The following is a 14,276-nucleotide window of genomic DNA, read 5'->3' as shown; positions in this document are numbered from 1 at the left end:
GCTGAGTTTGACCATCACATGAAGAGAATATAAGGTGAGATGTGGTCATTTACACATTCACAAAACATTACTCAGAACATCATTCCTTGGCTCAGGTAAGCATAAGATATAATTATGTTTTCAATTGAATCAAATTTTTGGTTTGCATTGCTTGTACCTTTTTGCCCTTAAATTGTTAGTTCAGCCAAAAATGAACATTCTGTCATTATTTACTTGCCCTGTTCATGTTTTTGGCATCTAATAAAAATATACCAGAGTATCCACTGTTTTTTCCATACAATAATTGTAAATGGTGGATCACATGTGTTCTTGGTCCTCATCCACTTTCACTGTATGGAAAAAGAAGCTTAGACATTCTGCTAAATGGATCTAAGTCATATGATGATTATAAGTAAATGGTTCAGGATCTTCATTTCTGAGTGAAATACTTTTACACCCCAAAATGGGTATTTGACTACTAACAAGGACTAACCTGTCAATTACTTTTGTTTTCTAGCCACCTAAATATCCTACTCCCAAAGTCATGGAATCTGCCATTAACGTGCTTGTCTCCCAGTTCAAGACTTACGCAGGGAAGGATGGCTCTGCAAACACTCTGAGCAAAGAAGAGTTTCAGAGCCTGGTCACATCCGAGCTACCAAACTTTGTAAAGGTAAGCCTTTTGAGTTATTACAGTATATCTTATAGTTTGTCCACTTCATATCTATATTCCACAATTCAGGTCTACATAATTGAATATAAAGGTCCAATTAGAACCAGTTTAGTTTTTATAAAATCATCTGCTTTAAAGGATAAGGAATCTTAAAAAAACTATAATGTAATCTTAAGAACTTTTTTTTTTTTTTTTTTTAAATCTCCACAGAACCATAAAACCAACTCAAAATGGTTCTTAATAAGAAGAGGCATGGCTGCTGACTCTCAGGTGCTGCAAAGAACCTTACAGCTAATATAAATGGACATCTTCTACAGCATGCTAAACTTTATTATAGAATTTACTGTGAAATATTTAACAATATTTAGAAAATGAAATTGAAGATTGTTTAAATAAATAAATAATGGTCTTCATTCCAGTGCTTAATAAGTATTGTGTTCTGAGAAAAATGAACCAAAATGGATAAGAATGCTGAATCATTTTATAGAATTATTTGACATCTGTGACCTATAAGCACATTATTTAAATAATTAAATCAAAGGTCATTTTAATAAATAATAAACAATGGCCTTATTTACAGTGTTTGTTTAGTAGGCTATTCTGTTTTCTGAGAAGAATGAATCCATAAGGATAAGAGCACTATTTCAGAGGTCTTGTGTGAGTTATTAGTTAACCACATCCCAGTAAAGAATTCCTTGTGAGTCACGTGTTTAGGATTTTTGTAGAGGAAATTACACACATCCTTCCTATGCTAAAACTCTGAAGTCAGAGACGGATCGTATACTGCTAGTGAGTATGAAAACAAACTGGCTGCTTTCAGCATGTTTACATCCAATCCAGATCACTAAAACTGGATAGAATAGAAAAATGCCACATCAGAGCATTTTCTGTTTGGCCCATCCAGAACAGGAACTCCCCCCAAACTAATAGGTCAGCAGAAAAGAATGTGCAGTACCAGTGACAACCACTAGATGGAGACACTATCATTGCAAGTGTGTATAAATGCCTTTCCATCTTGTCTTCTCCCACAGAATGCCTCTGACCCAGCCGCCATTGATCAGCTCATGAAGTCATTGGATGAGAATAATGACGGAGAGCTGACGTTCCTGGAGTTCTGGCAGCTGATTGGCAGTGTGGCAAACCAACATGCCGGCTTTAGCCAATAAAGAAACCTGAAGTATTAGCCAACTTGAAGAAAATCACTTTAATTTTACCTTGTGACTTTCTTATGTAATTATTTATAACATTGCACAGGTAATGATTGTCCAAAGCAAGTGACAGCAAATAAAAGAAAGCGTTGTTTTATTCTCTAGGTAATCTTGCCTGGCCTCTTTATTGACCGTGTCGTATAAGATTCTCAGCACACCCTCCCCAATCTCTCCCATTCTTTTGTGTAGACAATATAATGCATCTGATTTAATAGCATCATTTTATGGTAACCCAACACCACCCCGAGGCCATCGACTATCTGATTGCACAGCGGCTTAGTTTTAGATCTTAACAATTTCAGCTCCAAACTGCAGACATCCTTATTGACATATTCAATCTCCCACACAATATGAAGTAGGTGCCACCAGTTGCCTTGCTTACAGGTGTGGCTTGGGGGAAGGGAGTTGGTCTCTTTTGGATAATAAGGGAGATTTAGATCTTATTTGCAAGTGCAAATATATTAAACTGAACACAAAAATTCAGGAGAATTTTGAATTGGCTGAGGAACATTGGTTATCGATGTTAAATCGCTTGAAAAGATGCATTGAGATTTTCATTTTAAACCCATCATACTCGTTTGATGCAGTGGCAACAGGTGTCTACAAAAACATTTTTATGCAACAAAAATATATTTAAAATCAAGTTGTAGGTGAACTTTGTAGCATAATCAAAGCTGTGAGGCATGACCATAGTCCACACAAAGTGACTCCAGTCAATACAAACCACTTTACATTAGGCGGTGCCTCTTGTAAACACAGATAATCATAGTAAAGCGCAGGCATTGAGCCTATACGTCTCCCCTGAGGCCTTAAAACTGTCTGAAGATTTATAGCAATACAATGCATTCCTGTTAGCAAGAATTCTGATAAAATTCATTCATTGTGCATTAAAAAAATAAATAAAATAAAGCACTGTCTCAATATTGTATGTTTAGTGCATACCAGTATCAGAATTTTACTTTTTAAATTTATTAGGGGCCATTATTTGTCCCCCTGGAATTGATTTTCAGATGTAAGATTTTTTGTTTTTAATTCTTATTTTCTAACCATAAATATGTTTGACACTTTAATGAATTAAATAATACAAATTCAAAAAGTAATATCACAACACAAACAGTGCTGTTTAATTAGAAAACTAAATATATAATTGGTTGTCTCTATCTCTTTCCCATTATGAAATATTAACCTCTTTCTCTCTCTCTGTGTGTGTTTTAATTTATTTTATTTTTTAGCTACCAGCTAGAAACCACCTCACATGTTTCAGAGGCACTAAATGCATCACTTTATAAGACTGTAATGCTTTAAAATAACCGGTAAAACAATTTTGCCCCGAGTCCACTGCCATGATTCCCAGTGGGATGTCTGGTGTTAAACTACCAGAAATCATACTATTGATTTTACAGCAGGAGAAAACATTAGAAATGTCTCATTTTGAATCATGCCAAAACTCAAAAGTTGTGTTTAAAGTAGCCCTCCTCCAGGTACACGCCTTTTCATTTGTCAGAGTCAGGGGCACAAAAATCACGGAAGAGATTCAGCAGCGGCTCGAGTCTGGCAAGTTTTTTTTTCTTTTGAGGTAGGCTTGGGAACAGAAGGGAAAGGGAAAAAAGTGCAGCTACTGCGAAGCGTCAATCCGTGCTGTCCCCATTTTAGGGTAAGTGCTCTAAAATTGTAAAAAGGCTTATTTAAACATAAAACTTTGTAGTTTTGAACATGTAAGAGTTTTCGTAGAGTGTCAATGCCACGTTTTAGGAACACCCTTCGACCATCCTCATCCTCAGCCAGAGGGACCTGAAAACATCTGCCCTTTTCGCGCACAGTTTTATGAATATACCGAACTATATACAGATAAATATAACGTTTTATTAAGAGTGCAAGCGGGAACAATTACAATGTCGTTGATGGAAAACTTATGTGGGCGCTTCTGTTGAATAGCATTGATATTTTAAACTTATCTTACATTGAATATAGGCTAATATTTTAAGATTACTGTGTTGACATTATTTGAAATATTTTAAAAAATAATAATTTAAAAACAAATAGACTATAAATAAAAAAAATACATAATAGGAGGGAAAAATGCTAAAGGTTTATTATTATTTTTTATTTATATTTATAACATAATTGTAGTAAAATTAAGTGTAGCTGCTTGTAGATTATGACATTTTGAGTTTCCTCTAACGTCACCAACAGCAAATCAAGTCCAGTAACGTACACTTGCCAGAAAAGAGAGGCGTTTAACAAAAATGGTGTTTTATCCACGCGTGATTTCAAGGTGAAGAAAATAAGAACTACCTCGAGATTGTTCCCCACGAGTTTTTATGCGCTGGCAAAGTTGTTCCTGTGTGAATTTTTAATGGCGCACGCGAGCTGCGGGTGTCTTTACTGCGAGCGCGCGCGTATCACGTTCGCAACCCTTTCAATCTCTTTTGTGCATTGGAGAGAAACAGTATAGTGGACGCTGTTAAACTGCATATGCCTGTGTCCCCTGTGTTCTTTTTTTTTTAGTTTGTTTGCACGGATTTATTTATTCATTTCGCCCAGGAACAGAACAAGGTCGTGTCTGTTTTGGAGAGTCATTCATGTAATGGAAGATCTCTCTTCATTACTTATTATTGACCTATCCACGTGCTGTCTGTCTGAGGGAGTTTTGGGTTAAAGCTGGAGACTGTCTAGGGTAGCAAGCGTGGAATTGCCAGGTCAGGGGCCAAAGACGTCAATAATTCATATGACTTCACGACTGGCACTGGATAGGGTTGAGAGACCCAGGGTTGAAAGAGTCAACCGGATCAATGAACGGTGCCTATAGTCACAAGAAATATGATTGTGGAGACTTGTGACAACAACACAGCATTGACTTCCTCAGAGCAGCGGCCCTTTGATCTATAGGGCACATGTAGACATAGTTTTTACTGTGGATAAAGACTGACTGTACAGTAGGGGCTGTGCCTCAAACCTATACAGTATTGTGCCGCCTACCTAGATGTTCCCTTTCAGTTAGGATGCTTTCTGTGTACACAAGGTGCTGGTGCAGTAAACTGTGAGTCTAAGTCTTAAAAGAAAGCTTTTTATGATAACGCTGTCTAGGTAGGCAGCTCACTAAGTTTTAAAACACAGCCTAGAGAAAGTCACTTATATCATGTATACTTTTGAAAGTAGGCCAATATTGTTATGACTTGTTTCAGGCATCTTTACTAGTTAAAAATATTATTTGTTTAGGTTACACCAAGAAAAGGCCATTTTAAGGGTCAAATCAGGTAAAATAGCACCTGAAGGTAAGGACTGTGTTTGCATTTTTTCTTTTTACATTGTTTACATTTTATCTTTGGTTAAAGTATGTGAGAATCCGATTTTTTTTTAACATGTTTAAAACTTGTTTATTCTTTAATTTAAAGTTTAAATATTATATTTGGCATATGTTTTTTGTTCTTTATAGTATTAGACGCTTTTGTAGCTTTTAAAAATTGGTTTCATACAGCAATATTTCCAGTTAAAAACCATCTTCGGGCATATATGTTATTATAAACAGCATTTTGGGGCATCCTAAAAACAAAGGGTTGGTGAGGAACCTAAACTTTGCATTCCACAGAAGGTTCTTTATAATGGAAAAAAAGTTCTTCAGCTGATTCAAATGTTTTTCAAAATGGTTGTTTAGGAAATTTGTTCATTTAAAGGTTCTTAGAGGAACCCAAAAATGGTTCTATGGCATTGCTACAAAAATCCCCTTCATTTCTGATGCCTAGAAAGGCAGTCTGCTAGATTTTCATTGTTCTACGCAAATGAAGATGGTGTGCGAGTAGCCTATATAATATAGTGTATTGCTGCATTGCGACATCATTAGCTGAGTGTCTGTGTGCCAAGGGAGTAGAAATCTATTTCCTGCACCATTCCACCTGACGGTATATAGTGTAAAAGACTCCTTCTCACTTTCAAACAGCCTATGAAACCAGAAACTTTAATATGTGTACTGCGTCATCTCTGTATCTCCTTCTCTCTCTCTCTCATTAAATTAGGCTAATGGTCATGTTTCTTAATTGCTTACTACCTGTCGATGTGGTTATTACTGCTGATAAGAGGAAACTCTGCGTATTTACGTCAGCTAATTTGGCAGCATCAGAAACCGTCTCGGATGACAAACACACCTACACAGATTTTGACCGGCAATAACAGCTCAAAGGGATTTTTTGCTGGATGTCACTGTTTTTTTGTACGTCTTTGTTTGTACAGCTATGTAAATGATAAGGTTCCAGTCCTCATGTAACAAGCAAGCTGTAACTTTCCGGTAAAGAGCAATGATTGGAATTCAAAGGATAACAAACCCTCAGAGTTGTGTCTCTCTGACACACTCGGGTATGTTGTTCAAGATTTTATCAATGAAATGCACCTTTTGTTGAATGCACACTAGAAAACACCGGTTCCTTTAATCATTCTGCTGTTATATAACAGGATCATTTTATATGTTTGCCATTTTTTTTAGGTAGCTAGTTAAATACCTACCTACTCTTTATAGTATTTATTAATATTTTGAATTAGCTTTTATTTTTATATTTTCAGTTTTAATAAACATTTATATTGTTTTATTGATAGAAATATCTTAACTTATTTATTTTAGTTAGCTGCCAAGGCAAATATTTATTAATGTAGTATTTAGAATGATATTGAATTAGATTTCATTTTTATATTTTAAATTTTCAATGTAATTTTATTTGAAGTTTTGGTATTTTGAAGTTTTAGTATCAAACATATTTTTTTATTTCTATATGGCTGTAATTTTATTGCAGTTTAGTTTTAGTCATTTTGCAACCTTAACCTAAGCATATTTATTTAATTTAGTTGCTAAGGCAACAATTCTAATTCTAATACGTTTTTTATCAAATATTTATTAATATAGTATTTATTAATAATTGTAATTTGCTTTTTAATATTTATTTTTATATTTGCTGTTTTCATTTCAATTTCTCTAAAGTTTAAAAATATATATATTTCTATATTGTTTTTTGTAATATTACTGCTTACATTTATTTTAGTTAGTTGCCAAGAAAAGTTTATATATTTGATAAAAAAAGTATATTTGATTATATTTCAGGTTCATTTGAAAAATAGATTTTTAGTTAACTATAAAAACACTGCTACTGATGTCTTATTTTTACCACTGCGTTTTTGGAAATTAGCTCTTTTTTCAAAATCTAATCGCAGCATCTTCATGCTGAACATAGCTGAGTGATGACCTTTCGCATCTCGTCAAAAAAATCTGAGTAATGCCATTCATAGGCGACTGGCTATTGGCATTTCCTTCGAAAATTTTGACCTATCAGTAAAAATTGTGTAGTGGAATGCAAGAGAGAGTGAACGTGTGCCTGCATTGGTGAAATCTTATACGTGACAAAAGAGAAGCAATGCTGGTCAAGAAAGAAAGGGAAAAGCAGGACTGAATTCTTCACATTGAAAGAGGTGTGAAGAGCAAGAGGGACCATCTACAGAACTAAAATCAGAGTGAGTGAGGAAAGAAGGGATGTTTGAGCTGTTGGTAATCCCTTGAGAAACATGAAGCCACTGTGCGGTTTGGTCATCGGTAGATCAGATGACGTATCAAAGATCAGTACAGCCACTGGCGACTTGCCTCTTTCTTCTCTCTTCCCTTATCTGCAATTGACTGTCAGTTCTAACCCCCAAGATTTCCATTCTCCACACCCTAGTAGACTTTCAGGTACTGTACACTGAGAAAATGTACTCAGTAGTGTTGGGCCTACCCTTTATGAGGAAATGTCACCAAGCTTCTAATGATCTCATTTCAACTTAGGCTTAGGGTTTTTTTAGAGAATTAAACTTAAATCAGACTTTAGATTTTCGCCTGGCAATGAAAAACCCAAATGAAAGGTATTTATTTATTCATGCATTTATGCATTGATTGACTGACTGGCTGATTGTCATTTAGATTACACTGTAAAAAAATTCTGTAAATTTACAGTAAAAAAACTGTAATTGTGATTGTCAGAATTTTACCATAAAAAATACGGTAGCATCATTTTAGGTTTTACGGTTTTAACTTAAATTTACATTTAAATACCATAATTTCATTAACTGATATAATGTTAATATACCAACCTATTGAAGTACTGAAATCTGTTTTGTACATTTGTAATACACTGATAACCAACAAAAGCAGGTGGTGATGAGTAAGTTACTTGATGAACCAAAGCCCATCACAAGCAGCTTTTAAATATTAACATATAAAAGGTGCACAGTGTAATTTACACAAACACTAAACACCATCATGCTAACACACATGAAACTGAAATAATGCAATAAACATTAATTTAACAACATTAGATGTAACATACAACCGTAATGTACAAATCTGATTAGAAAAAACTAAGAAGAAACATTGTTATTTCAACAAAAAACATCAAATTTGAAATTGAAACACAGGGAATTCTGGGAATGTCAATTTACAGTTATGCACTGTAAATTATATGTTCTTTTTCACTACTGTAAAATTACATGTAATGTCCAATACAGTTGTCATCGTATATGGTAGGGCAACTTACCGTTAACTATTTAACAGGTTTTTACTGTAGCATTTTTGCCATTAAATTCACGGCTATTTTTTTACAGTGTACTATTTTCAAAGCTGTTAATTGTATACTATACCGTTTAAAAGTTTTGTGTCAGTAAGATTACATTTTTAAAAGAAATGTATACTTTCATTCAGCAATGAATAAAAGTATTAGCCAAGGACATTTATAATGTTTCTTGAGCACCAAACCAGCGTATTATGATTTCTAAATGATCGTGTGACACTGAAGACTAATTAGCGGTAATGACTGCTAAAAAAAAATCAGCCTTGCCATCACAAGAATAAATTGCATTTTAAAATATAGTAAAATTAAAATAAATAAATGTTAAATTTGAATTATATTTGCATTAGGAAAAAATAACTGCTGCCTTGGTGAGCATAAAAGACTTCTTTCAAAAACAATAAAAATCTTACTGACATTTTGAACGCTCGTGCAAAGTTTGGAAAATATAATATTTCCCATTTTTCATGATGTGCATTGTAATGTTGTGATGCCTTAATTTACTTGTAGCCTTTAAAATGATTGTTAGTTTTTAGTGTATTATCTATCATTTATTTCAGCAAAATAGTGTAGAATTTTAATATTGGTCATTAATCGTCCATCAGCTGTAATCCGTGCAGCCCAAATGTCAGTTGTATGATAAATGTTTCTCTTTTTTCATCTTCTTGTAGAGCGAAAGCAAAGATGGAGGTAGCAATTAAAACCGTGGTGAGCGTGTTCCTGAAGTCATCCAAGGGCAAGGAAAACCTCGGAGGGAAGGAGTTCCAGAGCCTCGTGAAGAGCCAGCTAAAAAACATTCTGACGGTTAGAAGCTGCGTTTTGTTAAATCTAGCAACACTTTATTTGATATTCATGCATCATTCAGTTACCATATTCGTCAAAGATCTTTCAGTACACTCGTTTTTTCCATGGCTTCAGGTTGGCCCTGGTCTATTTCTTTTTCGAGTAGTTCCTTATTATCTGGACTTTGATGAGCTGAGCAGAAACCACAGACTTGTGTCCAAATAGTCATTTACCATGAAGAATGCTGCTGTGTTATTTGCTTCGGTGCCACATTAAATTACAGAGGAAAACTTTTAGTGGTGCTCATTCATCTCACACTGTTTGGGGCTGTTGACATGAATGATAACTCAAATCGTGCAGTTTCTTGTGGAGAAGTGCGTTATTAATGTTCGAAACAATCATTTTGCCTGGCAGACCATAAACAGATCTGTAAACTTGCTATAGATTTACATATTTAAACAGCTGAATCATAGAGAACAACATGGTAAAAACCACATAAAAACACCTTGACATTGTGATGGCAGGTTATTCATGAGCAAAAACCACTTACTTTTATTTCAGGAAGTGTATAGAATCTAGTTTATATTGGACATTGTATCACCATATGCGGTTTATTCCATTACAGTGTGAAATGACAATCAATACAAGCTGCAAACTTGTTTCATTAGTGATTAACATGTGAGCAACTTTGTGTTTAGGGCTCAGAGGACAATGAAGCAGTAAAAAACATGCATCAACAGCTTGACAACAACCAGGATGGGAAGGTCAGCTTCCAGGAGTATATGAATCTGATTGGCTATCTGGCGCAGTCTGTCAGCGAACAGCGTTCTTTGGAAAAAGAAACACAACCAGAGAGTTCAACCCAGGAGACGCAGGCTGAGGCAGCAGCCAATGTACAGGCAGAGCCACCGAAGGCAGAGCCACAGGCGGCAAAGGAGGTGGAGAAAGAAGACGAGCCAGTGACCGAGGAGGCAGCGGCCGAAGAGCAGAAGCCAGAGGAAGAGAAAAAAACAGATGTGGAACAGGAAGGGGCGAAAGTTGAAGAGAATAAAGCTGAAGAGAATAAAGCTGAAGAGAAGAATAAAACAGAGGAAGCATCGTAGGAGCTTGAGGAAGTGGAGATTGTCGCATCTCAAATGCTTCTGTGTTTGTTTTGTTCATCATTTTCATTATTGTGATATTTTAATACATATATAGGAAACCTGGCCAATACACTACAAATTTTTAACTGCAAAGAGCCATAGCCCTCTCATTACAGTTTTTTTGCAATGGCTAGGACACATTTCTCAATACTTTTCAAAACTCTTCACACTGTTCTCCTTACCAACTTTCAGCTTGGCACCTCAGTAGATTTCATGTCCAAAATGCACTTAAAACACCAAAACACTTAATATCATTACACTAGTTTAGGTTTTCCGTCACTATTTGACAAAAAAACGTTGAAATGACATATAACTCACGTCATTTCCAAAGCACAAGAATACGAGGCATGTGATCACTAACACCGTCTCGTTTCACACGGTACATGTTTGGTGTTAGTGAATTATACATGGTGTTAGTGAATTATAACACCAGGTTAAAAGTGGCACAAACCGTCATATATTACAAGTGTGAAATTTACCATTACCCAAGGTTAAAAACGTGGTTTAAAACGACGTTAACCCGAGGTTAATCGCAGGGTAAAAAGTCCTTTTGTCACTCATAAAACAACGACCTAAAAACCAACACCAACAAGAGATGTAGCATTTTTTTTCCTATATTCCAATGTAAAATTACTTTACAAACAAGAACCACACCTCTTTGCTGGTTGTGCTTTGTCTCTTGCCACCTGCGTTGCCACAAGGCTGGTCACAATCTCAATGTTACTACTTCTATCTCTAGACTATAAATTAAAAGGTTCGTAACATTTAATGGGGGCTCGTCCGGGATATGAACCCGGGACCTTTCGCACTGCAGTAGGCTATATGTTACATGCTCCATGTTTACATTACAGTATAAAATTATAAATTTTGTAGATGAATAAAATGAAAGACTGACACCTGTTTAGATGTTTAGCTAGGCTACCTAATTGTTTTAATAGTATCTCATTTTTGAGATTTGGAATATATTTAAATATAATATTACTGTAGAAGTGTAGTAATTTGCTGTCTTTCTGTCTTGTATTATGTCAAGTTTTTAAAAAAATATGTAAATGTGCAAATTGACCTTTAGGTACATTGCATTTTGGTGGTGGTTGTGTTTGCGTGAGAAAATGGTTAATGTAATATGAGAGATGTTTAGTTATTAAATGCATTTTGTGCCAAAGCAATTAAAAATGATCTGCAGTTTAGTCCACGTAGACTCAGACTGCTGTCGTTTACAATGTGAAGAGTTTTGAAAAAGTGACCTATTGAGAAATTAGTCCTAGCAATTGTAAAAAACTGTAATACTAATTTCTGTTTGTATGCACATCAATTCATGCCTGTGATTTATTATGTACTAATAGTGTATAGAAATTGGCAATAGCCGCAAATGTGACAAATGGCCAAAGAGGTGCAATAACTAATCACTATTTCCTTTTGTTTGAGCCAGATTTGTTGTAAGGGTACTGCAACCACTGTGTCCCCTCCAATATCTCTACAAATCATCCATAAATGAAGAACAGACACCATTTTATAGCATAAATGTTGAAAAAGACACATCCATTAAGTGTCCATTATGTTTACTTTTTGTTTGTACCACCTCCTAAGGACAGGGTTACTTGGTCGATTCCGGTGCTAGCCGTAAATGTACTATGTATTTTCCAGTGTTGCAGAAGCATAAAAAGAGCTAGTTTTTCACCTCTCTTTTGTTTGATGAAATGCCATTTTGCAGGAATTTAACATACTGCATCACCATGGGACTTGCATTTGTGGTGCACATGGGAATACTATGCAGTCCACATACTTTATTGTTCACATTTCTGGGCCTTGTTTGCATGAGAATAAACAAATTTGCTTTTGAATAATGCAGTTTTATGGCATGCTTTCTGGCTTGTGCACTTGGATCTAACTCTCTCTGACACCCTCCATTAGCTGGTCTTTCTTTAAGACTTTCACATGCTGTCCATCTTAGTGCTTTGTCTCAAGAGCTGGAATATCAGATGCTTAGTGTGCTTATGATAGCTGATGCTCAATAATTAAATGCCTTTGGGACGGAATCCACACCAGGGGACCCTTGTGGCCGCGCAGGAGCCCCAAGTCATCCCAAAGTATCAGTTCACTAAGGCAGTTAGGCCTCAAAGACCTTTACATTCACACAGACATTCATTCTTAAACTTTATTTTAACTATATTAGCCTGCATATATCTAGGTGTATTTAGTTTTTTTGTAATGTCTTGGTCTCAAAAGTCTGAGTTAGAGTGTGTGTGGAGTGTTTTAATAAAAATATATTGCTAACATTAATATAATATTCCATCATGTATTGACTGTCGCATAAGATTTGTGCTAGAAAACCCTGTAACTTTTGTTGAGGAACCTTACCTTAATGTTGATGTTTTACTAATTATGAATGATTCAATGAATTTTGATATAGCAGCTACGGTAAATATGTAACTTTTTCCTATTTGTCATGAAATGCCTATGAAAGCCATAACACACAAGAAAAAGAGACAAATGCACAGGTATTTTCACCATTTAGCCATTATCTAGCAGCTTACATAATGCATTATACATGGTACATTATGCATTATACAGATATTGCCTACATCAGTGTGAAATCCTACGCTGCCTAAAAAGCGCTCATTTAGATCATGCTAATGAGCTCTCGTTTAGCTCATGCTGTCATGTATATCCTGGCCATCTAAAACCTCTGTTTACTTTGGTGTGTCCGACTCCACAACAGCCGTGTCTGGTGTTACTAGACCCCAGCATTATATCATCATCAAAAATGGCGTTTGGCTAACATTCTTTGACCACATGTTGTTATACTGTGGAAAATGGTTTTGATATATATTCGACAAGCATTGACTTTCAAGCTTGATGTTAATTAAGTTTTGTCAGTCAAAAATGGAAGTAGTTAGCAGCCCTACCTTGGTAGGTGATTGCTATAGGCCTCACAACATTAGCATTATAGTGTCATCACACCTTAGAAAAGTTTGGCTAACATTCATGTTTTGACCACATGTTGCTGAAAATGGTTTTGATGTCTATTAGAAAAGGCACTAGCATGAACATGATGCTGCTGACTTTCAAACTTGATGTTCACAGCTCTTCGTTGGTTACATAAAACCTCTTCTGTTTTTTAAACGAATGCACAAGCATTTCATTAAGTCTACATTGCTCAATGTAACCAACTGACCCCATACGCAGCCTTCATTTTCTATGCTGTACGATTGACCATCTCCATCTTCTCAACAATAAAGGACTGTAATGCAAACTCCAGTGGCCTGTAGAGTCTTCTTGTGTAGAGTCAACTGGCATGACGGGGTCAAATATATTGTCAGGTGAACTAAAGGAGGAGAGTATGGGAGGGGTGCTGAAACTGAAGATGCAGGAGATGCTCTTGAGAAAGGAGGGGGCCGAGTGAGTGATATTTAAACCCCAGAGGTTCTCTCTCTCCTCATCTGTTCCTCAGCTCTCCGGCTGTCTATCACTATCTCCTGCGCTTCATTACAGACAAAGGAAGCTCTCCATAGGCATTCAGGTAAGATGGACAACTCAGACAAGAGAAAGGACTCCTTTCTCTCCAAGCAGAAAGCTAATGAATGCTCTTCTGGATTGGATTATCTACTGATAACTTTTTTAGTAGTCTTTATTCGAATATCTGTCCATAAGTCAGTGCATTACTTTTGTGTGAAGTTCTCATGGGATATGGATATAACCAATATGAATGTGTATAGCCTTCAAAGTTGAATTAAGTCAAATTGAAACATATGTATATTATTTATATATGTTTCACACAGACTTTTATATATACATATATATATATATATATATATATATATATACTGTATTACTAGGAGTAGCTTGGACCAGGGCCAAGCTGAATACAGGTAAAGAATTTGTTTTTATGTAAATAAATTAATCTCTTCTTCTT

At 35.5% G+C, this 14,276-nt stretch overlaps 2 protein-coding genes across 4 annotated transcripts; both read left to right on the top strand.

The window, feature by feature from the left end:
* The first annotated feature begins 61 nt into the window (after positions 1–61).
* On the top strand, positions 62–2,778 carry LOC306846758 (protein S100-A11-like). Of its 2 annotated transcripts, XM_079380350.1 has the most exons (4): positions 62–95; positions 497–652; positions 863–922; positions 1,684–2,777. In XM_079380350.1, exons 2-4 carry the CDS (start codon positions 524–526, stop codon positions 1,816–1,818), a joined length of 324 nt encoding a protein of 107 aa, XP_079236476.1. In that variant the 5' UTR covers positions 62–95; positions 497–523; the 3' UTR covers positions 1,819–2,777. The 2 variants fall into 2 exon arrangements, with proteins under 2 accessions (XP_079236476.1, XP_079236477.1); XM_079380351.1 differs by lacking the exon at positions 863–922 and having other exon boundaries at positions 1,684–2,778.
* Positions 2,779–3,362: 584 nt separating this feature from the next.
* Positions 3,363–13,620, top strand: LOC306846933 (uncharacterized protein). Of its 2 annotated transcripts, XM_079380641.1 has the most exons (4): positions 3,373–3,514; positions 5,080–5,135; positions 9,110–9,242; positions 9,920–13,613. In XM_079380641.1, the coding sequence occupies exons 3-4, from the start codon at positions 9,123–9,125 to the stop codon at positions 10,322–10,324; spliced, it is 525 nt and encodes a 174-aa protein (XP_079236767.1). In that variant the 5' UTR covers positions 3,373–3,514; positions 5,080–5,135; positions 9,110–9,122; the 3' UTR covers positions 10,325–13,613. The 2 variants fall into 2 exon arrangements, with proteins under 2 accessions (XP_079236766.1, XP_079236767.1); XM_079380640.1 differs by lacking the exon at positions 5,080–5,135 and having other exon boundaries at positions 3,363–3,514; positions 9,920–13,620.
* Positions 13,621–14,276: the final 656 nt, after the last annotated feature.

Source organism: Barbus barbus, assembly GCF_936440315.1.
Source record: "Barbus barbus genome assembly, chromosome: 27".
Classification (NCBI taxonomy): Eukaryota; Metazoa; Chordata; class Actinopteri; order Cypriniformes; family Cyprinidae; genus Barbus; species Barbus barbus.
This window is presented reverse-complemented; position numbering and strand designations above follow the sequence as displayed.

Excerpts from the sequence above, each read along its gene's own strand:
- LOC306846758 (XM_079380350.1), top strand. The coding sequence starts at position 524 with ATGGAATCTGCCATTAACGTGCTTGTCTCCCAGTTCAAGACTTACGCA. Across the intron at positions 653-862 it reads AGCTACCAAACTTTGTAAAG|AACCATAAAACCAACTCAAA; the intron begins GTAAGCCTTTTG and ends AAATCTCCACAG. Across the intron at positions 923-1,683 it reads GCATGGCTGCTGACTCTCAG|AATGCCTCTGACCCAGCCGC; the intron begins GTGCTGCAAAGA and ends CTTCTCCCACAG.
- LOC306846933 (XM_079380640.1), top strand. The coding sequence starts at position 9,123 with ATGGAGGTAGCAATTAAAACCGTGGTGAGCGTGTTCCTGAAGTCATCC. Across the intron at positions 9,243-9,919 it reads AGCTAAAAAACATTCTGACG|GGCTCAGAGGACAATGAAGC; the intron begins GTTAGAAGCTGC and ends CTTTGTGTTTAG.